This window comes from Somniosus microcephalus, chromosome 12 (assembly GCF_052327205.1).
Source record: "Somniosus microcephalus isolate GS21.2 chromosome 12, FLI_Smic_1.0, whole genome shotgun sequence".
In the NCBI taxonomy this organism is placed as follows: domain Eukaryota; kingdom Metazoa; phylum Chordata; class Chondrichthyes; order Squaliformes; family Somniosidae; genus Somniosus; species Somniosus microcephalus.
Genome location: NC_140998.1, coordinates 189,152,461 through 189,177,129, shown reverse-complemented (window position 1 = coordinate 189,177,129; position 24,669 = coordinate 189,152,461). Strand labels below are relative to the sequence as shown.

Sequence of the window (24,669 nt, the reverse complement as noted above, 5' to 3'; positions counted from 1 at the left end):
CTACAGTTTTCTCCTCCTTATTCTTGCTCTCCTTACTCCACCATTCTTTCTGTCAGTTGGGAACCCATTCAGGATCCCACCTTCCTTTCCCATTCTTTTTATTACCTTGTCATCATATCCCTTTTTTTTACCATCTTTTCCTTAACTTTCTCATACTTATCATGCACAAATTCATACGGCAAGTTACGTTACGCCATCCTGTTTGTCCGTCGATTTCTTTCCCAGGCATTTTCTAGCCGCTCGGGAATTTCCGTGAGGTTTTCTCACTTTCCCGGGGTCTTTTTACCCTGCCCCTATCAGAATTTCCGTTATCCGATACTATCGCGTACAAATTCATACGGCAAGTTACCTTATGCCCTAATGTTGTCCGTCGATACCTATCGCATACAAATTCATACGGGAGTTTAGATCTTTTGGCGTCCTTTTTGTTCGCCATCCTTTTAGGGTGGATTTGCTAGTTTCCCCCCTCGTTTCCTACCTCCGGGACTCCCCCGGACCTTCAGGGACCTTTCCCTGCTTACGCAGTTTTAACTCCGCCTAGATTGGATTTTCCCTATATCCAATCCTATATAACCCGAGCTCCTCAACTTATTCAGACATTATAATTTCTATAATGTCCTAGCGTGCACCCAAGTTGCTTTACTCATGTATCCCGACTCCGCCTCAGATTCGTTGGATCTCCGGCCCTGGGCTTCGATGCGAGGAGACAATGTCTCTACTCAGCCCATCCGGTAGATCCTGCCGACTACGCCAAGTTGTAAGGGTAAACGGGGAGAGCTTCTTCTCCCCTAGACGGATGGACCCTGTGATATAAAGGGTCGACGTCCGCCTTATTCCCAATCAATCACTCAGAGTCCGGAGGTGCGTTCAGTAAAACAACTTTATTTACAAGTCGACAGGGAAGACACCCATCCTGGGATGAATGTTCCCGATCGTTGAAAATCTCCTGCCTTATATACAGGTTTTGTTCTGAGTCGTGGCTACTGTTTGCAATTAGGTGCATTACACGTATACATTTCTTTCATCATACAGTTGGCTTCAGGTGCAAATTCTTGTGACCTGTGTGCATTGGTCTTGTGACCCCATACGTTATCTCTCAATACATTCCTCAGTTAGTGATTCACGGTTTGTGCACTTTGGCCACGACTACACCAGACTTTCCTTCTGGACATTGTTCATACCAATTCCTTATATGGTTGGCGATATGCTCTGTTCCTTAATCCCCTCATCTTAGCCCTTTTTTAACCCTTTCACAGCCTCTCTCCTGTGTGGATCCGCTGGTGTGTATGGAGGTTCCCTGCCTGTGTGAAACTCTCTCCACATTCAGTACATTTATACGGCCTCTCTCCAGTGTGGACCCGCTGGTGTCTCTGGAGGTTCCCTGCCTGTGTGAAACTGTCTCCACATTCAGTACATTTATACGGCCTCTCTCCAGTGTGGATCCGCTGGTGTCTCTGGAGGTTCCCTGCCTGTGTGAAACTGTCTCCACATTCAGTACATTTATACGGCCTCTCTCCTGTGTGGATCCACTGGTGTCTCTGGAGGTTCCCTGACTGTGTGAAACTGTCTCCACATTCAGTACATTTGTACGGCCTCTCTCCTGTGTGGATCCACTGGTGTGTATGGAGGTTCCCTGCCTGTGTGAAACTCTCTCCACATTCAATACATTTATACAGCCTCTCTCCTGTGTGGATCCGCTGGTGTGTATGGAGGTTCCCTGCCTGTGTGAAACTCTCTCCACATTCAGTACATTTATACGGCCTCTCTCCTGTGTGGATCCGCTGGTGTCTCTGGAGGTTCCCTGCCTGTGTGAAACTCTCTCCACATTCAGTACATTTATACGGCCTCTCTCCTGTGTGGATCCATTGGTGTCTCTGGAGGTTCCCTGCCTGTGTGAAACTCTCTCCACATTCAGTACATTTATACGGCCTCTCTCCTGTGTGGATCCACTGGTGTCTCTGGAGGTTCCCTGCCTGTGTGAAACTCTCTCCACATTCAGTACATTTATACGGCCTCGCTCCTGTGTGGATCCGCTGGTGTCTCTGGAGGTTCCCTGCCTGTGTGAAACTCTCTCCACATTCAGTACATTTATACGGCCTCTCTCCTGTGTGGATCCGCTGGTGTCTCTGGAGGTTCCCTGCCTGTGTGAAACTCTCTCCACATTCAGTACATTTATACGGCCTCTCTCCTGTGTGGATCCACTGGTGTCTCTGGAGGTTCCCTGCCTGTGTGAAACTCTCTCCACATTCAGTACATTTATACGGCCTCTCTCCTGTGTGGATCCACTGGTGTGTATGGAGGTTCCCTGCCTGTGTGAAACTCTCTCCACATTCAGTACGTTTATACGGCCTCTCTCCTGTGTGGATCCGCTGGTGTCTCTGGAGGTTCCCTGCCTGTGTGAAACTCTCTCCACATTCAGTACATTTATACGGCCTCTCTCCTGTGTGGATCCGCTGGTGTCTCTGGAGGTTCCCTGCCTGTGTGAAACTCTCTCCACATTCAGTACATTTATACGGCCTCTCTCCTGTGTGGATCCGCTGGTGTGTATGGAGGTTCCCTGACACTGTGAAACTCTTTCCACATTCAGTACATTTATACGGCCTCTCTCCAGTGTGGATCCACTGGTGTGTATGGAGGTTCCCTGCCTGTGTGAAACTCTCTCCACATTCAGTACATTTATACGGCCTCTCTCCTGTGTGGATCCACTGGTGTGTATGGAGGTTCCCTGACACTGAAACTCTCTCCACATTCAGTACATTTATACGGCCTCTCTCCTGTGTGCATCCGCTTGTGTCTCTGGAGGTTCCCTGCCTGTGTGAAACTCCACATTCAGTACATTTATACGGCCTCTCTCCTGTGTGGATCCACTGGTGTCTCTGGAGGTTCCCTGCCTGTGTGAAACTCTTTCCGCATTCAGTACATTTATACGGCCTCTCTCCTGTGTGGATCCACTGGTGTCTCTGGAGGTTCCCTGCCTGTGTGAAACTCTTTCCAAATTCAGTACATTTATACGGCCTCTCTCCTGTGTAGATCCACTGGTGTGTATGGAGGTTCCCTGCCTGTGTGAAACTCTTTCCACATTCAGTACATTTATACGGCCTCTCTCCAGTGTGGATCCGCTGGCATAGGTGAAGATCACCTGATTTTATAAATTCTCTCCTCTGGACAGATTGTGTGAATGATCCCTGCCCACTTTCGCGTTGTCAAAGATATTTTGTGCTGGGAGGCGAAGATTGTCCTGCTGAAATTTGTCCACAGGATTCAGGATGTCTTCTGATGTGCTTCTGAAGAAACTCTGCAGTGGTAAAAGCAACATTGCAATGAGGGCAAGGATGAGACTCATCTCGGTGCACTTGGTGAGCTGCTGGAGAAGGAAGAAAGAGAAATTGTCAGTGTAATGAATCATCTAGAAGTTTCTTTTGGAAGTACAATTCGTGGTTATATCAATGTTAACGCAGGGGTCTTGGGGTGCTACCGGTGAATTTCGGCCGCGGGGGCGTGACTCAATTTTCCCCCTTGGACTTTGCTTCCTATCGGTGAAACCTTCCTCATTCTTTGAATGAAGTTCAATCGGCCAATCCAGTTAGAAAAGTCCCTCTAAACCATCAGGTAAATCACTCTTGGGGACAGTGTCACTTCTCAACTTTGCCCTTTCAGTTATGTCATCATTTTCTCCACACACCCCTTCCCAAACCATGCTGATTCCCAACTTAATTCTGGCTGCATCATCAATTCTTTGGAGATGGTCACTGCTTGCCATTCATAAATTTGAATGTTAGCTGCCGCTTGTCAGCCCAAGCCTGGATGTTGTCCAGGTCCTGCTGTAGGCTGGTATAGGATGCTTTAATATCTTAGACAAGGAGCTGCTATTCCCTGTAATCAGGGGCCATTAGTTGATGATTATTGAAAGTCCTATAATATTTCATTAGAAGATTCCAGAATTATTATCAATAGTTTGGGGATCATATTTGTGATTGTTTTTCCTCAATGATAAAGAACAATCGGTGCCTGTTTGTGGGCAAACACAGGCCTGCACTCCTGTCCCACCACTCTGACATGCTGCATTGCTCCACCAATCCCATGGCCTATCAAGGCCCCTATGTCATCACACCAAAACGCCCAATAATTATTCCTGCCCTGAGGAAATGGATAGGTTACTTTGCACATACACAGATAATCATCGTGACAAAGTTCCCTTTCTTCAGTGTAAACTTTTCTCTCTCTGTTTCTCAAACAGTATCTTTTGCTTTCAGTCTCTTTGGTGGTTTCCTCATTTGCTGACCCCAAGATCTTTCCAGTACAGACAACCGTGGAATAAATCAAAAAGATTATGAACAAAAATTGAACCAATTAATTGTAATATTCTTGCATGTAAGGTTTGTTTCTGGTTGAACAGGAGATGCTGAAGACATTTACATAATAATGCAAGACATTGTGTTAATCTGATTTGAATGACTACGGTAATGGTCACATTATCAACATAGAGCATCTCTTCCTCATTAAAACACCCTCAATTATTCAAAATAGAAATACTTTACTGAAATCCTTTATTCCAGGACAAATACCTTTATTGGATTCACTACGAGCTTCACTTTCACAAACCAAGGTACTCGTTTCTCTGTTGATGTTTTCAACTGAAACTGTCTCTTACAAAACTGAGGCAGTGTCTTCGGTGAAGCCCCTGAAAACTTCATCTTTATCCTCTTCTGAATGGGACAGCATCTGTGATTGAGCTTTTTGGTTCTGAAATGCAGAATGTGACGGTAAAACTGTACCTCACCGCTCCTGAATTAAAGAATAGCTGCCTCAAGAGTGCCTGTAATACTAAAGAGATTATGTACAAGTCAAAGTGTTTGTCTATTTTTCCTGTTCATTAGTTGTTGTAGCATATTTAATAAACAAACCTACCCAACTACCCGTTGGATAAATGTTGTCGCTCCCCAGTGTAGTCCTGAGTCACACAGGTCAGAACGTTCCCATGTTTGATTCTGTACTCCTGTGTTCAATTTGGTGATCTCAGCAAATGCGGTAAAATTAATACAATTAACCTCAGCACCCTTTTGCAAGGAAGGGAATAAAATTAACCAGGATTTCCACTGATTGCTAACTAATCATCACTTCTGGAAAGTGTATGTGCGTGTATACGAAACCAGATTCGACTTTCTCCGACAATGAAGAGCCGAACACATGAAGAACAGCCATTTAGCAATTGCCAAAAGGGCTGCAAAATAAGTCAGCACAGACTAGGAAACATATCTACTCATGAATCATGCCTTCAGGAAAATGGGACAGGAGCAGATTTGACACATAGTTTTACTACTTCACCTTTGGTCTTCCCAAACTACGCGTGATCGCTAAAAGAGAGGTAATGTTTGACAATGCCTAAAAACTAACATTATATTCCGCCTGATGTACACAAGCAACTGGTAACAAATACCTTCATTCTGTGGAACATGGAGTTATGGAATCCATTATTAAGGAAATGATACAGGGCAATTAGAAAATCATAATATGATTGGGCAGAGTCAGCATGGTTTTCTGAAAGGGAAATAGTGTTTCACAAATCTATCCGAGTTTGTTGAGGATGTAACTAACAGGGTAGATAAAGGGGAACCAGTGGATGTAGTATATTAGGATTTTCAAAACGCTTTTGATAAGGTACCACATGAAAGGTTGTCCTAGAAGATAAGGGCTCATGGGGTTGGGTGTAAGGGTAAGGTTGGATAGAGGATTAGTTTAAAGGACAGAAAACAGTGAGTAGGAATAAATGGGTCATTTTCAGGGTGGCAGGCTGTTACTAATGGCGTGCCACCAGGATCAGTGCTGGGGCCTCTGCTATTTCCAATCTATATTAATGACTTAGATTAAGGGACCGAGTGTAATGTATCCAGGTTTGCTGATGATACAAAGCTAGGTGAGAAAGTAAGTTGTGAGGATGACATGGCGGCCGGGGTGGGCGATGTCAGTGGCTAGCTCCATCCCGCTCTGGAAAATGAATTTGCATTGATGGGGCTTGTTAAGCCCGCCCAGCGTTTTTCCCGGACCAATTAGAGGAAGCGGGTCTAGTGACATCATTCATGAAGTGTCATCAGCCAGTTTCTTTAAAGGGACCATGGCCAACTTTCTTTTGACATTTGTGCTGTCAGTGTTCTGCAGCATTGAAGTGCTGCAAACACTGACAATCACTGCACAGAGGTGCAGGGCTGCACCCAGGCTCTCCCATGTCTCCCTCCATATACTTATGGAGTCAGAGCATGCAGGGAGGTCCTCTTCCCTTCGGATGGGCGGAAGTCACCTCCCCAGGAGAACAAAACAGCCTGGTTGCACATTGCACAGGAGGGCACAAGCAGGGATGTGGTCAGGAGGACCTGGGTGCTGTGGCGCAAACATTTCAATGATCTGAAGATCATGAAACGTTAGTACAAAGCCACTCTCAACCTCATCGTGCTGTACCTCTCAACACATCCCCATCACTCTGCCTTCCCTACCCTACTCCTGCACATCCTTACACCAAGTTACCCTGCACCTCCACCCATCCCTCTCTATCTACATTATCACATCCCCATCTCACTAGCCACCCCTCACACTCACCCTCATCCTAGTGCAATCATACCAACTAACAACACACAAGGGTAGCCACTTGGGTGTTTTATCCAATGTTCATGTAAAGTTCCTGTTAATGTGCTGTCAAACATTGAAACATTTATTTTCAACACTTTCCGTTCTTGGACAGATTTGTTTGCATCTTTGGAAGTGTCTCAGTGAGTTCCAGTGAATAGTGGGACATAACGGTCACCAAAATGAAGTTGGATCTTTCTGCAGCCCTGCGTCACTGGATATGTTGCCCCTCAAATCTAGTTCCCAACATGAGAAATGCAACTCCTGACTATAACCACTGGAAACAATAGGAACCTTCAGATGTTAGTATTGCAATTCTTGATTACAACGACAGGAAGAGGAACCTTGAAATGTTAGTACAGCAGCAGTGACCAAGGAGTTTTGTCTTCATGAACCAGCTAGATCCATATTATGGAGCCTCATGAGCAACATATAAAATGTATGTCCATGTTTTGATTAATTTGCAGATATTTGAAGCTGCTGATATTCACAGCTTTTGGGATGCTGGTGGAGGATTTATCCACCAACAGCGCTAAAAGGTCTTTCCAAATCTCCTGGCCATGAATTTCAAGGACAAGTAAGCAACCTGGAGAATTGTGCACAGTTTGGGTCTCCTTATCTGAGGAAGGACATTCTTGCCTTAGAGGCGGTGCAACGAAGGTTCACTAGATTGATCCCTGGGATGAGAGGGTTGTCCTATGAGGAGAGATTGAGGAGATTGGGCCGATACTCCCTGGAGTTTAGAAGAATGAGAGGTGATCTCATTGAAACATATAAGATTCTGAGGGGGATTGACAGGGTAAGTGCTGAGAGATTGTTTCCTGTGGCCGGAGAGTCTAGAACTAGGGGGCATAGTCTCAGGATAAGGGGTCAGCCATTTAAGACTGAGATGAGGAGGAATTTCTTCACTAAGAGGTTTGTGAATCTTTGGAATTCTCTGCCCCAAAGGGCTGTGGATGCTCAGTCGTTGAGGATATTCAAGGCTGAGATAGATAGACCTTTGGACTCTAGGGGAACCAAGGGATATGGGGCCCGGGCGGGAGAGTGGAGATGAGCCAAAGATCAGCCATGATCTTATTGAATGGCGGAGCAGGCTCGAAGGGCCATATGGCCGACTCCTGCTCCTAATTCTTATCTTATGTAAGAAATATAAATACAAATAGAACCAAGTTGCCAGGGACCATGGGACGCAAATTGGGAAGTCATGTAGCAAAATTAAAAAGAAAAATTGTTTTCTAGAAATCTGAGATAAAGGCAGAAAATGCTGGGAGTGTGTAGCAGCTCAATTCGTGTCTGAAGGAGAAAGACTGGTTAATGTTTGGATGGGAACCTGTATCGATATATCCTTCAGATGCTGAGAGGCCTGCTGTGATTATCTAGCAGATTGTTTCCATCTCGATTTATTAGTTTGATAAGAATTTCTGTTCACTTTGAATTACCTTTCTGGTATTCTCGTTCTTAGTCTTCTTGGTATCTTCATTCTTAAAGAGAGGCTTAAAGAATCTCACCTCTTGGAAAGAAAGTAAGACATCAGTGTGATTGAGATAATCTCAGATTTCAGTTTATTATGTTAACAGCATAACGATTCTAAAAATATCTAGTTTATTTAGGCTCCGAAAAAATTAATACATTATGCAGATAAAATTGGAAAAGAAAACCTACACAAGTAGAAGGGAAAATGTGATCAAACAATTTACTTAAATCTCCAGCTCTCCAAAACTTCAAAGTAACTGCCTCCTGACAAAAATATGTACTAGCTGCTGGACAAACTGATTATAATCAGGGTGTTAAAAAAGCACATTTAATACTTTAACAAAGAAAACACATTCAATTTACTTGGTGGGTTTTTCACAAGAAGTTTAGGCGTCCACTCCTCATCCGAGTCACTAGAAACATACACACGGGGTTGGCGCCCACTGCTAGGTCTTGACATGAACGCTGGATTTGGTACATTCAATCCTGTGAAAATTAAAATATTTCAATCATCTACAGTTGATAATTGCCTGTATTTAATTTGACTTAACTTACTAATGTAAGGCATCTGTTGAGTCGAACCATTTTAGAATAATATCAGGTAAGAGCAGCACAGAGGCTTTCCTTTCATCAATGGCATCTGGATTTAAATCCAGCCCAGACTGATCAGAGGAAAAGGAGCTTTTATGTTATGTTGGGGAGCTGGGAGCACAGCACTCAGACCCATGCCCTCTAAGAGTCCTGTTCTCCCAGATTTTTATGCCACTGATCCCTATTGGACCCATTGGAGAGTCCAAAGGAAGGAGATTTACATTTGTGACAGCTGACGGTCACTCTCAGTACCAAGGGAAAGGAAGGTCCTTGATGGCATCTGAGATGTAGAGCTTTCCTCCCTTATTCCAATATTTACTGTTTTTATCCTTCATTCATGTGTCGGTGCAGGCTCGATGGGCCGAAATGGCCTCTATATGCACTGTGGGGTTTCTGTGATTCTGTGATTTCTGTGTGATTTAGTTTTAATGACAATCATTTAGTCGTTTTGCACAAAAAGTGGGGGAAAAGCCGCACAGGTACAACAGGAGGTGTTCTGATAGTCAGGTGAGATCAGGATCAGCTGCGCTGTCCCCATATCACAAGCCTACATACAGTCAGACAGGAATTTTTCAAGGCAAGTAAATTAATATTCAGTGAATCACAGGTTGGGGGTGCTGCATTTCCTGATATGTGTTCCTGATGTGTGCCAGGAGCAGTGAAATGGAAAATCCCAACCAAAATGTCTAACCACATATGAGAACATTCACTTGGGTGTAATATTGGAAGAATTGTATGGCAGTATGAATCAGAGTGTTCAGGAGAGGAAGAGAGAAATGTTGAAAGCAAGAAAATAATTTATCTTGTACAAACCTACTGCAAGTCTGGTTTCATAGTTCTGCTGCACTTTCTTATAACGGATGTCAACCCATTCACTTAGCTCTGCCCAATCATCTTTGGAAAGATAAACGGCAATGTCTTTCAGCTTCTCTAGAATCTGGAGACATAAAATGAATGTAGTTTCTGATACATCTAGGCATTTTATCTGTACTCTTCACAAACTACAATTGTAAGATTAGCTACCCTGTCAGATCTGCCAATCTTTAAAAGAATATCCTCCACACCACTTGAATGGGCCGGCACAGCCAGCCTTTATTGGGAGCCATCAATATCGTGGCAGCATGATGTTGAAATGACTTGAAGGAAAGTTGTCTCAAGACCTTCTACAATCAGTGTTGGTGCTACCATGCTCCAAAGGATGGCTGGAAAGGCAAAACAAAATGGCTAAAAATGCTCCCACACACCATCCCATTTCTAAATTATTCTTCCTCACCTTCTTTATGCTCACATGCAACATTCCAGAGCCAATTGTAGTCAAAAACCTTACAGCTGGTTTTTCGGTGCTGCTGTTTTTGAGCCAGTTGTTCAAGGACACCCATAATGAATGCCTCTGATTCCTCCCCCTCAGTGTGACTTTATCCACACTCACCCGAACGTCGTGGTCGAGATCAGTCTGGTAACTTCAAGGTACACAGCAAAAGGCCATTCAGCAAGTTTCACCATGTTGTTAACTATGGTAGATCTACTCTTTTAACCTCATTTTACCCACTTTCTCCATTCAATTAATATCCATACAACCCAAGAATCTATCCACTTTTAAATACCTAAATTAAATCTGCATCAATGGCCTCCTGTGGTAGTGCGTTTCACATTCCCACAATATTTTGCTTTAAGAATGTTTTCCTGGATTGAATTTCCAACAGCTTAGTTCTAATTTTGATTTGATGTCCCTTTATTACAGAATTCACTATTAGAAAAATCACTCTTGGAAATCAGCTACCTTGTCAATTCCCTTTTTAAGTTTACTCAGGATGTGGTCAATGCTAACAAGACTATCTTTAACACCCATCCCTAGTTGCCTTGAGAAGATGGTGGTGGACCTTCATTTTAAACACCTCGATCAGATCACTCCTCATGTTTTGGGAGGTTTGCTCAGTCTCTGATCAGACCTAAGGTGCTAACTGGAATAGGAAAGGCAAATCCACAGCAGTACTTTCAGTTAAATTGTAACTACAAGACTCGGATAAACCTGGTAAAAGAGAAGTTCAAGTCTAAAGACACGGAAAGAATTAACAGTGTCAATGAGGTGAGACGGGAGGAGGCTCGAGCGGAGCATAAATATGGCATGGGCTGGTTGGGCGAATGGCGTGGTTCTGTGCTGTATATCCCATGTAATCCTCTGTTACAGAGTAAAGCTCTCATCAAATACCTCCAGGGCAGGTACAGTGGGTTAGAAACAGAGTAAAGCTCCCTCTACATTGCCCACCAAACAGTCCCAGGCCAGGTACAGCACGGGTTAAATACAGAGTAAAGCTACCTCTACACTGTCCCTTCAAACACTCCCAGGGCAGGTACAGCATGGGTTAGATACAGAGTAAAGCTCCCTCTACACTGTCCCTTCAAACACTCCCAGGGCAGGTACAGCACAGGTTAGGTACAGAATAAAGCTCCCTCTATACTGTCCCATCAAACACTCCCAGGGCAGGTACAGCTTGGGTTAGATACAGAGTAAAGCTCCCTCTACACTGCCAACATCAAACACTCCCAGGGCAGGTACAGCACGGGTTAGATACAGAGTAAAGCTCCCTCTACACTGTACCATCAAACACTCCCAGGGCAGGTACAGCACGGGTTAGGTACAGAGTTAAGCTCCCTCTACACTGTCCCATCAAACACTCCCAGGGCAGCTACAGCACGGGTTAGATGCAGAATAAAGCTCCCTCTACACTATCCCATCAAACACTCCCAGGGCAGGTACAGCACGGGTTAGTTACAGAGTTAAGCTCCCTCTACACTGTCCCATCAAACACTCCCAGGGCAGGTACAGCACGGGTTAGATGCAGAATAAAGCTCCCTCTACACTGTCCCATCAAACACTCCCAGGGCAGGTACAGCATGGGTTAGGTACAGAGTCAAGCTCCCTCTACACTGTCCCATCAAACACTCCCAGGGCAGGTACAGCACGGGTTAGGTACAGAGTAAAGCTCCCTCTACACTGTCCCATCAAACACTCCCAGGGCAGGTACAGCACGGGTTAGGTACAGAGTAAAGCTCCCTCTACACTAACCCATCAAACACTCCCAGGGCAGGTACAGCACGGGTTAGATACAGAGTAAAGCTCCCTCTACACTAACCCATCAAACAGTCCCAGGGCAGGTACAGCGCGGGTTAGATACAGAGTAAAGCTCCCTCTACACTGTCCTGTAAAGTCCACGCCTCAATAATACACGGATTTCGGGAGAACAGTTTAACAGGTACTTTACTGAACAAGAGGCAGCTTGAAACTGAAACTACAGAAGCCTGCTAGGGCCTTTTATACAGGGGTGGTCACTGCCGGTACTGCAGTCTAAGACCAGTTATTCCCTTAAAGGTACATACACAACAATTCCTCCCCTTTTAGATAAACAGTACATAATATTCATTTCACAACTAAATAATAACTAATTACAATTACAATTTTCTCAGTAATATATACATCAACTGAAATAGTCATTTATAAGTTCAGTCTTTGAGGAGGCTTCCTGATCCAGACTGGATAGCGCCTTTCTCGAGTATCCTGTTCTGGCGGTGGAGTCAATTCTGGCTCATTGTCATTGGTTGGTTCGTCAGCTTCCAATACCCCTGCTTCTGAGGTAGATGCAATCTGTACTTTGGGCTCATTACCAGGTGCACATGCTTGTGGTACAGGTTTGGCTTGTTCCTGTGACTCTAGAATCTGGTCAGCATGGCGTCTCACGATGCTCTCTCCAACGTCCACTGTGTACATTAGTGGTCCCTGCTGTGTGCATATCGTGCCTGGCTGCCATTTTTCTGTTCGGTAATCGAGGGCCAAGACTGGTTGCCCTATCTTGAAGCTCCTGGTTGGCTTCTCATTTATGTGCTGGAACTGCTTATCCTCAACATCTCGTCTTATGTTTGGTTTGAGCAAATCCAAGTGACATCTTAGTCTCCGGTTGAAAAACAGTACGGCTGGAGTTTGGTTGGTTACTGCATGTGTCGCATTCCGGTAAAAAACAGGAAGTTATCCACCTTGTGTTGCAGTGGTATGTCATCATTATACATTGCCTTTATGGCCTTTTTAAAGGTCTGAACAAACCTCTCAGCCAATCCATTTGTGGCTGGATGATATGGGGCAGATGTGTAATGTTTCACCCCATTATTCTTCAGGAACCTCGGAAATCCTCAGACACAAACTGCGGGCCATTGTCGGAACAGATCTGGCGAAGATGGTCCTTAGGACTACAATAGTTTTCTCCGTGGTGGTGGAGGACATTTTAATGACCTCTGGCCATTTTGAATGGGCGTCCACAGCGATTAGAAACATTGAGTCCATAAATGGACCAGCGAAATCAATGTGTACCCGTTGCCATGGAGATGTGGGCCACTCCCATGGATGTAGCGGGGCCTGTGGTGGAGCGTTTTGGACCTTCTGGCATCCTGTGCATCTCTTGGTCACATCTTCGATTTCTTTATTGATTCCCGGCCACCACACAAACGCCCTGGCTAGGCTCTTCATTTTTACCCCTCCCAGATGACCCTCGTGAAGCTCATTGAGTACTCTATCTCTCAACTTGGGTGGAATTACCACTCGGGATCCACACATCAAGGTTCCCCGGCACACTGACAGCTGTTCCCTCCTTGGCGAGAATGCTGGCAACAGTGAGTCGCCATATGCTGGCCATCCCTTCGCCGTCAAATCATAGACCCGAGAGAGTGTTGGGTCATTTCGGGTTTCCTTCTCAATACTTGCGTTTGTAACAAGCAAACATTCGACTATGGTCGCATGGAATATCTCCACCGGGTCCACTGCAGGTGCTTCTTCCGCCGTAGGCAACGGTAGGCGCGACAGCCCATCAGCATTTCCATGTTGTTTCGTACTTTTGTACTCTATGTCATACTGATGTGCCCCTAGAAAAAGTGACCATCTTTGCAGCCTTTGTGCCGTCATCACCGGAACGCCCTTCTTTGGGTTAAAAATTGAGACCAGGGGTTGATGATCAGTCAGTAGGGTGAATTTCTGCCCGTGCAGATAGTGATTGAACTTCTTCACCCCCCACACCAGGCTGAGGGCCTCCCTGTCAATCTGGGCATAGTTATGCTCGGCTGAGGTTAGCGAGCGCGATGCAAAGGCTATTGGCCTCTCTGAACCATCACGGAATTTGTGTGACAGCACCGCTCCAATGCCGTAAGGTGACGCATCACATGCCAACCGAATCGGTAGTGTTGGGTTGTGGTGGGCCAATACTTCTTTTGAAGTGATTTGGCATTTACATTCCTGAAAGGCACGCTTACACTCATCACTCCATTTCCATGTTACACCAGTTTGAAGGAGGGCGTTCAGTGGGTGCAGAATTGTAGATAAATTCGGCAAGAACTTATGGTAGTAGTTCACCAACCCAAGGAACGACCTCAGTTGCGACACATTTTCTGGTGCTGGAGCCTTGACTACAGCCTCAATCTTGTCTGGCGACTTATGCAACCATTCCTCATCAATCATGTGGCCACAATACAAGATTTGTCTACTGAAGAACTCACATTTGGGACGGTTGGCTCATAGCCCATATTCCTGTAATCTCGTGAGCACCTGTTCCAGGTTGGCAAGGTGTTCATTGTCATTTTCGCCCGTAACCAGGATGTCGTCCAAATAACACTGGCTCCCCGGGATCCCTTGCAGGACTTGTTCCATTGCTCTCTGCCACATAGCCGGGGCCGATGCTACCCCAAATACCAGTCGATTGTACTGGTAAAGGCCTTTGTGAGTGTTTATCATGAGGTATTTCCTAGATGCTTCTTCCACCACCATTTGTAGATACGCTTGAGCCAGGTCAATCTTTGTAAAACGTTTCCCCCAGATAGTGAGGCGAAAATATCTTCTATCCGCAGAAGCGGATACTGTACTGTGTGCAGGACTGGGTTCACAGTCACCTTGAAGTCCCCACAGATGCAAACCTTCCTTGGCTCCCCAGGCGTGCTGCTCATGCTTTCTTCATTACAGGAACGATGGGTGTGGCCCACTCACTCCAGTCCACCTTAGACAGCACCCCTGAACGCTCCAGACTCTCCAGTTCAGCTTCCACAGCTGGGCGTATTGCGTATGGCCTTGAAAAATTTTGGGGTTGCGTTATCCTCAATCTTTATGGTTGCCTTTACTCCTTTTAGAGTCCCAAGTCCTTGTTGGAACACCTCTTCCGCGTCAGATAGAATTTGTGACAGACGTCCAGGTGCGACGTCATCATCTTTTTTGTCAGTCACAGTTAGTGCCAGAATGGAATGCCAATCCAATTGTAGTCTTCGGATCCATTCACGTCCCAATAATGGTGGTCCTCCATCTCGTAGTATATACATGTATAGCTTCTGCGTTTCCTTTCCACTATATTCAACTGGCACCCTTATTTTTCCTCTGGGGTAGACCTTTTGCCCCGTGTATGTCTTCAATACAATGGACGTGTCCTTTAAGGGTATGTGTGAGAATAGCCGCTCATAGTTTCGTCGATTCATGACAGTTAGGGCTGATCCTGTGTCCAATTCCATCTTCACTGGGGACCCTGCTATCATGAGGGTGACCCAAATGGTTCGGTGATCTTCTTTTGCGATCACGTTGTGTAACTTTAAACAACTTAGTCGCCTGCTCCCGGAGTCCTTATCACTCTCCTGATCTTCTGAACTACTATCTGTCAGTTTCTTTACTTTCCTGTACTGTTCCTTAGTAGTTCTTGTCGTGTTGGTCTTCTTTCCCGACCTGCAGACTCTTGCTATATGCCCCATTTTCCTGCATTGCCTGCATATTTTGTCTTTAAACCAGCAGTCCTTCTGCGCATGGGTTGTTCTGCCGCAGCGATAGCACTTTTCGGCTCCATACGCCATTTCGTTAGAGCTGTATTCTTGTGGTTTCTGTTGTATTTCCGCAGCTCCCCGTGCTGCTGCTTCGTAGGATACTGCCACGCTGAAAGCCTGCTCTTGCGTCAGGTCCTTTTTTGAAAGTAGTCATTTCTGGGCTCCTTCACTCTGGAGCCCGCAGACAAACTTATCCCGTAAGGTGTCTGCCAGTCCTGCTCCGAACTGGCAGTGCTTCGATAACTTGCGTAGTTCCGTAAGATAGTCAGCATTGCTCTCATCTTTGTGCTGGTTTCTTTTATGGAACTTGAATCTTTCTGCTATCAGCAGTGGTGTAGGGCTTAGATGTTCCTGTAAGATATGAACAATCTCCGCAAAACTTTTCTCCATTGGTTTAGCTGGGGTAATTAAATTCCGCAATAGGCCGTACGTACTCGCACCCATCAGATTTAATAATACCGACGCCCTCGTTCCATCAGCCACCTCATTTGCCTTGCAGTGCACTTCAATTCTTTCCACATACGTGGTCCAGTCTTCTACCTCGTTGTCGAAAGCAGTGATACTGCCACTTTTCGGCATCTTGGGCAATTTAAAATTGGCGCCTCCTGTGCTTTTGCTTCTTCCCCAACGGGATAAAATGGCGCCTCCCGCGCTCTTGCTTCTTCCCCTTACTGCCATGCTGCTCCTAGCGTTCTACGGGGTAATGGCAGTGACCTGCAGCTTCGGCACGTCTTGCTTTCCTTCCCCCCCATTTAGTTTCTCTCTGCTGTCCTGTTGTCGAGCACCGACCGCGCCCTGTGCGCTCCACTCTCTATCTCTTGTTTTCTTTTCCCGGCGATGCTGCGCGGCCCGATTTGTAGAGCCGCTCGATCGAGCTTGAGCCCGCCGCAGTCCGGAAGGGTCAGCGCGCTACCTGCTACCAGCACGATTCGCTGGAACCACAGTCTCTCCCGCAATTCTCCAAACACCGATGGATTCTTTGGGCGGTTGCCCTCGGTCGACGCCCGTTGCTCAGACTATGACCTTCCAGGACCTTCCTTTCCGGCAAGATCCCCATGAGATGATGCCACACTGCAGGTGAGTTTGAACTTACTCGTCGCCACTGTAAAGTCCACGCTGTAATGATCAATAACATGTCATTCTATAGTGGACACTAGGTGGAGCCGTAGAGCTGTGTAGAGCTGTATATAGCTGTATGTATATAAGACTACACTACCCAGCTGTATGTATATTAAGACTACATTACCCATGAGGCAATAGGCTACCCACAAGGCAGCAGTCAAGATGGATGCCTCTGCAGATACTGTACCTAGTCCACATGTGCTCAATAAAGTGTCTAGCAAAAGCTAGCTGTGTTCATAATAAGAATGTCTATTTATTAATGAACATAAGATGGTACCAGGATGGTGAAGATCTGCTGAAAATTGTGAAAAGCGACATGGAGAATTTGAAGCCACCAGAGCGTTTGAAACTCACAGGAAATATCGACTACAATTGGCAGAATTTTAAACAACAATTCGAACTCTACACTGCAGCCATCGGATTTGGTACGAAGCCAGATGCAAGGAAGATAGCGTTGCTGCTTACGGTTGCAGGCCCACAGGCGATAGAGGTATTTAATACATTTGTATTTAATCCAGAGGAGAACAGAGAAAAATTAGAAGATGTGCTAAAAAAATTTGATGCACATTGCTCTGCCAAAAAGAATGAGACCTATCAAAGATACATCTTCCGTTCTCGGACACAGCAGCAAAATGAGACTTTTGATAGCTTTATAACTGATCTGAAACTGAAAGCACAGACATGTAATTTCTCTGAGCTCAAAGCATCCATGATTCGTGACCAGATTGTGTTTGGTATTCATGATAAAAAAGTCAGGGAACGTCTGTTGAGAGAAACCGAACTAAATTTGGAAAAAGCTTTGAAAATATGCCAAGCCAGCGAGCTAGCTCGAAAGCACGCGAAGACTTTCAGTGAAATCAATAATGATGCAATTGTAATGAGTGATAATGCTGCTGTCGGTGCTGTGTCCTACAAGGGGAAGTAACGTGGGCAGAACAGAAATGAAAAGCAATCGGAGGATGAAATTTTTAATTGTAAACGCTGTGGTTACAAACACCAGTTAAGACAATGCCCAGCGTTTGGAAAAATGTGCACAAAGTGTAATGGAAAGAATCACTTTGCCAAACAATGCTTTTCAAAAGTAAAAACTAAGAAAGGGCAACGAGTTAATGTAATTGAGGACACTGATTTAAGTGAGACATTTTTTGTGGGAATGGTGTCATGTGACAATATCAAAAAGGATACAGAAAATGTGCAGCCCTCAGAAATGGACAATGCTGAACATAAAGTTAATGCAGTAAAAGAGGACAAATGGATGATCCCACTGCAGGTAAATGGAGCATTAGTTACCTTGAAACTAGACACTGGGGCAAAAGCAAACTTAATCAGTATGAGTGACATTAACAATATGAAAGAAAAGCCCAAAATACAGAAAAAGTCAGTACTACTGAAAGACTATAATGGACAGAAAATAGATAGCTTAGGTGTATGCAGACTTAAAGTGACAGTCAAAAACAAAGTGCATCATCTCATGTTTTCTGTTGTGGCTGAAAGACTTGATTCACTACTGGGTGACAAAGCTTGTGAGGACTTAGAACTGGTCAAGAGTGTCTACCGTATAAACTGTGCCATAAGCAGACCAGATGACTCAGTGGATTCTGTAGTGAATAATTTCCAGGATGTGTTCAAATGATTTGGAGTTCTACCATTCACTTACAAGATCCAGCTAAAGGAGAATGCTCAGCCAGTGGTACATGCTGCATGAAGAGTTCCAGCACCCCTGCGTGACCGGCTCAAGAATGAACTGGACAGAATGACTACACTAGGAGTCATCAGGAAAGTCGAAGAGCCAACAGACTGGGTTAACTCCATGGTAGGTGTAAAGAAAAAGAACAATGATCTAAGAATATGCATGGATCCAAAGGACTTAAATGCAAACATAAAACGTGAATGCTACCAGATTCCCAAGTGAGAAGAAATCACCAGTGAAATGTCAGGTGCCAGATACTTTACAAAGCTCGATGCCTCACAAGGATTTTGGCAACTAAAACTGGATGAAGAGAGCACCAAATACTGTACCTTCAACACACCATTTGGCAGGTATTGTTTCCTCAGAATGCCTTTCGGGATAACATCTGCATCTGAAATCTTTCATAGAGCGATGGAACACATAATTGAAGGTCTGGAAGGAGTTTGGGTCTATGTTGATGACATCATCATCTGGGGCTCCACACTGAAAGAACACAATGAGAGACTGACTAAAGTGCTACAGAGCATACGCCGGAATGGACTGAAGCTCAACAAAGCCAAGTGTCAGTTTGGCATCCAGGAAGTCACTTTCCTAGGAGATAACCTATCTGGTAAAGGAATAGAGCCAGATATGGAAAAAGTAAACGCCATACTCAAAATGCCCCGACCCACTGTCAAAAAAGGAGTGCTACGCATCATGGGGATGATAAACTTCATTGGAAAGTTCATTCCTAACTTGTCAGCCAAGACAGCCTGTCTGCGAGACCTGCTACATAAAACAAATGAGTTCGCATGGACAGAAAGACATGAACAAGAGTGGATAAACTTCAAAACAGTGCTGACAACCACACCTGTACTCACCTTCTTTGACCCAACAAAAAGAATCAAAGTGTCAACGGATGCATCAAAAGATGGCCTATGTTCGGTCTTGCTACAAGCAGAGGGTGAAGATTGGAAGCCTGTTGCCTATGCCTCCAGGTCTATGACAGATACTGAGTGTCAATACGCCCAGATTGAAAAGGAATGTCTAGGCTTGGTAGTTGGACTAGAAAAGTTTCATGGCTACATATATGGACTTCCCACCTTCACAGTTGAGACAGACCACAGCCCACTGGTTGCCATCATAAAAAAGAACCTGAATGAGATGTCTCCAAGGATTCAATGACTCATGATGAAGCTGCAAAGATAGGGCTTTGAACTGATCTACACACCAGGCAAATACATAGTGTTAGCAGATGCACTATCCCGAGCACCCACAATGAGTCATGTGAGCTCTACTGAAGAAGACGTGGATGTTCATGTGAGTATGGTCACTGCTGCGCTGCCCATGTCAGACACAAAATCAAAGCAAATAGCAGAAGAAACAGTAAAAGATACAGTATTACAAACAGTAATAGAGAACATTCATCATGGTTGGCCAAAAGGTTCCTGTCCAAAATATTTTCACATAAGGTCAGAATTGAGTGTCTATTACTAAAACAGAACAGAATAGTCATTCCACAGGCTTTACGTCAAGACATGCTCAAAAGGATTCATGAGGGACACCTCGAAATTGAAAAATGCAAAAGGAGGGCAAGAGACACTGTTTATTGGCCGGCATAAATAAGGACATTGAGAACATGATAGGCAAATGTGAGACATGTCAGAAACACCAAAACAAACAAGGAAAGGAACCAATGATAGTAGCTGACATACCAACAGCACCATGGCAAAAGGTTGGTATGGACCTTTTTCATTTAAATGGTAAAGACTATCTAATAGTGATTGACTACTATTCTAACTATCCTGAGATGGCACTGCTCTCAAGCACCACAGCAAGCAGTGTCATAATGCATGTGAAATCCATCTTCACCAGACATGGAATTCCCAGGATTGCCGTTAGCGACAATGGTCCGTGCTTCAACTGTAAGGAGTGGCAACAGTTTGCAGCACATTATGACTTTCAGCATATCACATCCAGTCCTTTGTATGCTCAGTCAAATGGTAAGGCAGAGAAAGGTGTTCAAGTTCTCAAGCAGCTACTGAAGAAAGCGACAGAAAGCAAGTCTGATCCTTATCTCGCCCTGCTGAGCTACCGAGCCTCACCTTTAGACTGTGGTTCTTCACCTGCTGAACTACTAATGGGTCGCAAGTTGCGCACCACACTACCCTGCTGTGCAAAAGAACAGCAAAGTGAGGAACTGAGACAGAGACTTCAACTGTTAAAGCTGAAACAGAAATCATACTATGACAAGTCATCCAAAACTCTAAAACCATTGACAAGGGATGATGTTGTCAGGATTGAGGATCCAGATGCATGGAACAGGAAAGCTACAGTTCTTGAGGAAGTAGGACCAAGGTCATACACTGTTAGAACTGAGGAAGGACAGATTCTCAGGAGGAACCGTCGTTCCCTCCTAAAAACACAAGAGACTATTCAAGACCAGATTGATGACAATGCCGCAACTGCATCTTGTCATTCACTGCCAGAACAATCTCATGAAGACACATCAGACTTACCCGTGTTGAGAAGATTCACATGTGAAGTAAAAAAGCCTGATAGACTTAATCTTTGAGTACAATGTAAAGCTTTGAAAATGTGTTGACTGTTTTGAAAATGTTTTTGTTTATAGAGCACTAACAAAAGTGTTACTGATATTATCTTTATTGTTTTCTTGCAAGTTGATTGATATTGATTTTGTTAAACCTCAAAGAAAGGGGGATGTAATGATCAATAACATGTCATTCTATAGTGGACACTAGGTGGAGCCGTAGCGCTGTGTAGAGCTGTATATAGCTGTATGTATATAAGACTACACTACCCAGCTGTATGTATATTAGGACTACATTACACATGAGGCACTAGGCCACCCACAAGGCAGCAGTCAAGATGGATGCCTCTACAGATATTGTACCTAGTCCACATGTGCTCAATAAAGTGTCCAGCAAAAGCTAGCTGTGTTCATAATAAGAATGTCTATTTATTAATGAACATAAGATGCGCCTCAATAATACACGGACTTCAGGAGAACAGTTTAACAGGTACTTTACTGAACAAGAGGCAGCTTGAAACTGAAACTACAGAAGCCTGCTAGGGCCTTTTATACAGGGGTGGTCACTGCCGGTACTGCAGTTTAAGACCAGTTATTCCCTTAAAGGTACATACACAACAGTCCTTTCAAACACTCCCAGGGCAGATACAGCACGGGTTAGATACAGAGTAAAGCTCCCTCTACACTGTCCCCATCAAACACTCCCAGGGCAGGTACAGCAAGGGTTAGGTACAGAATAAAGCTCCCTCTACACTGCCCACCAAACAGTCCCAGGGCAGGTACAGCACGGGTTAGATACAGAGTAAAGCTCCCTCTACATTAACCAATCAAACAGTCCCAGGGCAGGTACAGCACGGGTTAGATACAGAGTAAAGCTCCCTCTACACTAACCCATCAAACACTCCCAGGGCAGGTACAGCACGGGTTAGAGACAGAGTAAAGCTTCCTCTACACTGTCTCATCAAACACTCCCAGGGCAGGTACAGCACGGGTTAGGTACAGAGTAAAGCTCCCTCTACACTGTCCCATCAAACACTCCCAGGGCAGGTACAGCACGGGTTAGGTACAGAGTAAAGCTCCCTCTACACTATCCCATCAAACACTCCCAGGGCAGGTACAGCACGGGTTAGATACAAAGTAAAGCTCCCTCTGCACTGCCCATCAAACACTCCCAGGGCAGGTACAGCATGGGTTAGATATAGAGTAAAGCTCCCTCTACACTGCCCCTTCAAACAGTCCCAGGGCAGGTACAACACGGGTTAGATACAGAGTAAAGCTCCCTCTACACTGTCCCATCAAACAGTCCCAGGGCAGGTACAGCACGGGTTAGATACAGAGTAAATCTCCCTCTACACTGTCCCATCAAACACTCCCAGGGCAGGTGCACCACGGGTTAGCTACTGAGTAAAGCTCCCTCCAATTTGGTTCTTCAACACAAGCAACTCAGATACAGCATGTGTTCAATGCAGCGTACAGCTCCCTTGACACTACCCAATGAAACACTCCCAGGGCAGGTACAGCACGGGGTGAATACAGAATAAAGATCCCTCTACATGTAAGTGTCAAACACTCCCGGGTGAGGTACGGGCAAGGTTTATCTCCGAGTTAAGCTCCACTCAACTTGTTGCATCAAAGGCCGAGCCTGATGCCAGTTGTTGATCAGCTCCCAGTATCTGGTTAGACTCTCACCTCGGCAAAATCCTGGACTGATGGGATTCTCAGTAAATTTCCTCAGCTTTCCAATCATTGTTGAAGCTTCCTGTTTTATCCTGTCTGACACTGGGAGTTCTCGGTCCCACCAGATCGGCTCTGTGAAGCCAGCGACATTTCTCCAGTCCCAGTGAGTGAGGCGATGATTCGACTTCTCTCTCTCCACCTTCCTGAGATATTGCTCTCTCCCAGAGACTGTCAATAGAGAAATGATTCATCTTAATCCCAGAATCTGTACCTGGAATACAATGGGACTGTTTTTGTGACTGTGATTGTATCTAATTTCATTATATTTGGAATTAATTTGTGTTTGAATTACTTACTTTAATATTAAATTGTTCCTTTGAGCCCTTTGCCCTGTTTATTGGGACTAAACTCACTCCCAGTGTCAGCTGTCACTCCAGCTCCTCCCACACTGTCATCCCACTGATGGGCCGTAACCAGGGGCGGGGCCCTGTCTCCAGGTGACATCACACAGGAGCCAGGAGCCAATCACACAGCAGCAAGGAGCGATGTCACAAAATGGCCAGAGCCCCTCCCACTCGAGGTGTCACAGGGTCACATTGACCAGGCTCTGCTCCTGGTGTGCAGTCTCACTGGGCATCGTCACAGGGTGTACAATCAGTCCCGTCTCCAGGAATGAACCGGGATCCTGCCCTACATCTCTCCCGAGTTTTATTTCCATCGGTTTTATTACTCCATCCCTCTCCCTAACATCTGTCTGAGGCTGAACCACACTGTTCACAACCTTGGTGTAATATTTCACCCCGAAATGAGCTTCCGACCACATATCTGCAGCATAACAAAGACCGCCTACTTCCACCTCCGTAACATCACCCGTCTCCGCCCTTGCCTCATCTCATCCGCTGCTGAAACCCTCATCCATGCCTTTGTTACTTCTAGACTTGACTATTCCTGGCTGGCCTCCCACATCCACATTCCACCCTATTGTAAGAATTCGCAATAATTTACAGTTCTGAAGATTAATTTTTTTGATTAAAGAATCCCTGGGCGTTGTGCTTTTAAATTTCCAGGGATAAAAATGGCTGTCATACCACATGGCCGAAGACAAAGGGGCTTGGAAAGCAGCTTTCTGTCTCTGGAAGTAAGGTTCAATGGAGACAAAACGTTACCACAGGACAATGCTTTGTTTACAAAGCAATTGAATGCTATTAGCATTTGTTTGAATATCGAGTGGATACATCTAAACTGCAGAAGAGACTTTTGGATCTTGAATGGGATCCGTTTAAGAACTGAATGGGTCTAAATCACCTAGCATTCTGGACAATAGAGCAGTTGTATTTCCCTTTTGTTTCAGCCCAGGGAGCTCCGGAAGACACATTAACCCAGTCCAACCACTCTGAGTTAGCCAATCACAGCTTTCTCTTGTGTATTGGACCCTTTGGTCGGGGAATTTTGCACACAGCCCTTGCAGGGCAGAATGGCAGGGGGCTCACCAGGTATAAAAGATAGCTGCTGAGAAGCTATCACTCTTTTTACTTTGCTGGACCACAGGTGAGCAGGATGTTCTGACTCCTCAACAAGGCAACCTAGCAGGAGTTAGGGGGTGGTGATTTAAGGGAATTGCTAAGATTGTTTAAGTGACATTGTAGCCATTTTATCCCTCATTTTCGCTGTCTGCAACCCCCTGTTATATAGTTTTACTGTAATTACTGTGTTTGTGTGGTATAGTTTATTCTTTTGATTGTAGTTTATTTAGGTAATAAAACTTGATTTTTCTCTCATCCAAACCACTTGTCTGTTTTAATATCATTAATTATAAGTTCCTCCACTCAGTACTGAAGGAGGGGTAGCGATTCGAAACCGCTGTTTGGAATTGGTCAGAGCTCAGAGGCAAAGGCTGCTGGCCAGGTAAATTACCATAAACCAGTTAAAAGATGCCCCCCCTTTACAAATGGCGAGCCAGGTAGGAGTGGAGGCAGTTTTTGATTTAATAAGTGGTCTGGATCTGGAGAAAGCATCAGCTATAGTTTCTCTCGTTTTCAGTATGTGGGCAGCCCTGCGAATTTTAGCGGCAGTGTGTAGGCTGACCCATCAGGGTATAGGTGGCTGGTTTAGGAAGGGTGAGATGAGCGTGCAG

The 24,669-nt window shown here is 45.0% G+C and overlaps 1 protein-coding gene across 1 annotated transcript in view; it reads right to left on the bottom strand.

Annotated features, from left to right (window-relative positions):
• Positions 1-868: 868 nt before the first annotated feature.
• LOC147109783 (uncharacterized) overlaps positions 869-24,669 on the bottom strand; it is a 44,586-nt gene continuing 20,785 nt past the window's right edge. Inside the window, 6 exon segments of the mRNA XM_086002376.1 lie at positions 869-2,730; positions 2,732-2,822; positions 2,825-3,119; positions 3,194-3,364; positions 8,058-8,126; positions 9,500-9,612. Of these exon segments, the coding sequence (XP_085858502.1) occupies positions 1,251-2,730; positions 2,732-2,822; positions 2,825-3,119; positions 3,194-3,364; positions 8,058-8,126; positions 9,500-9,612 (2,219 nt within the window). The 3' untranslated portion in view covers positions 869-1,250.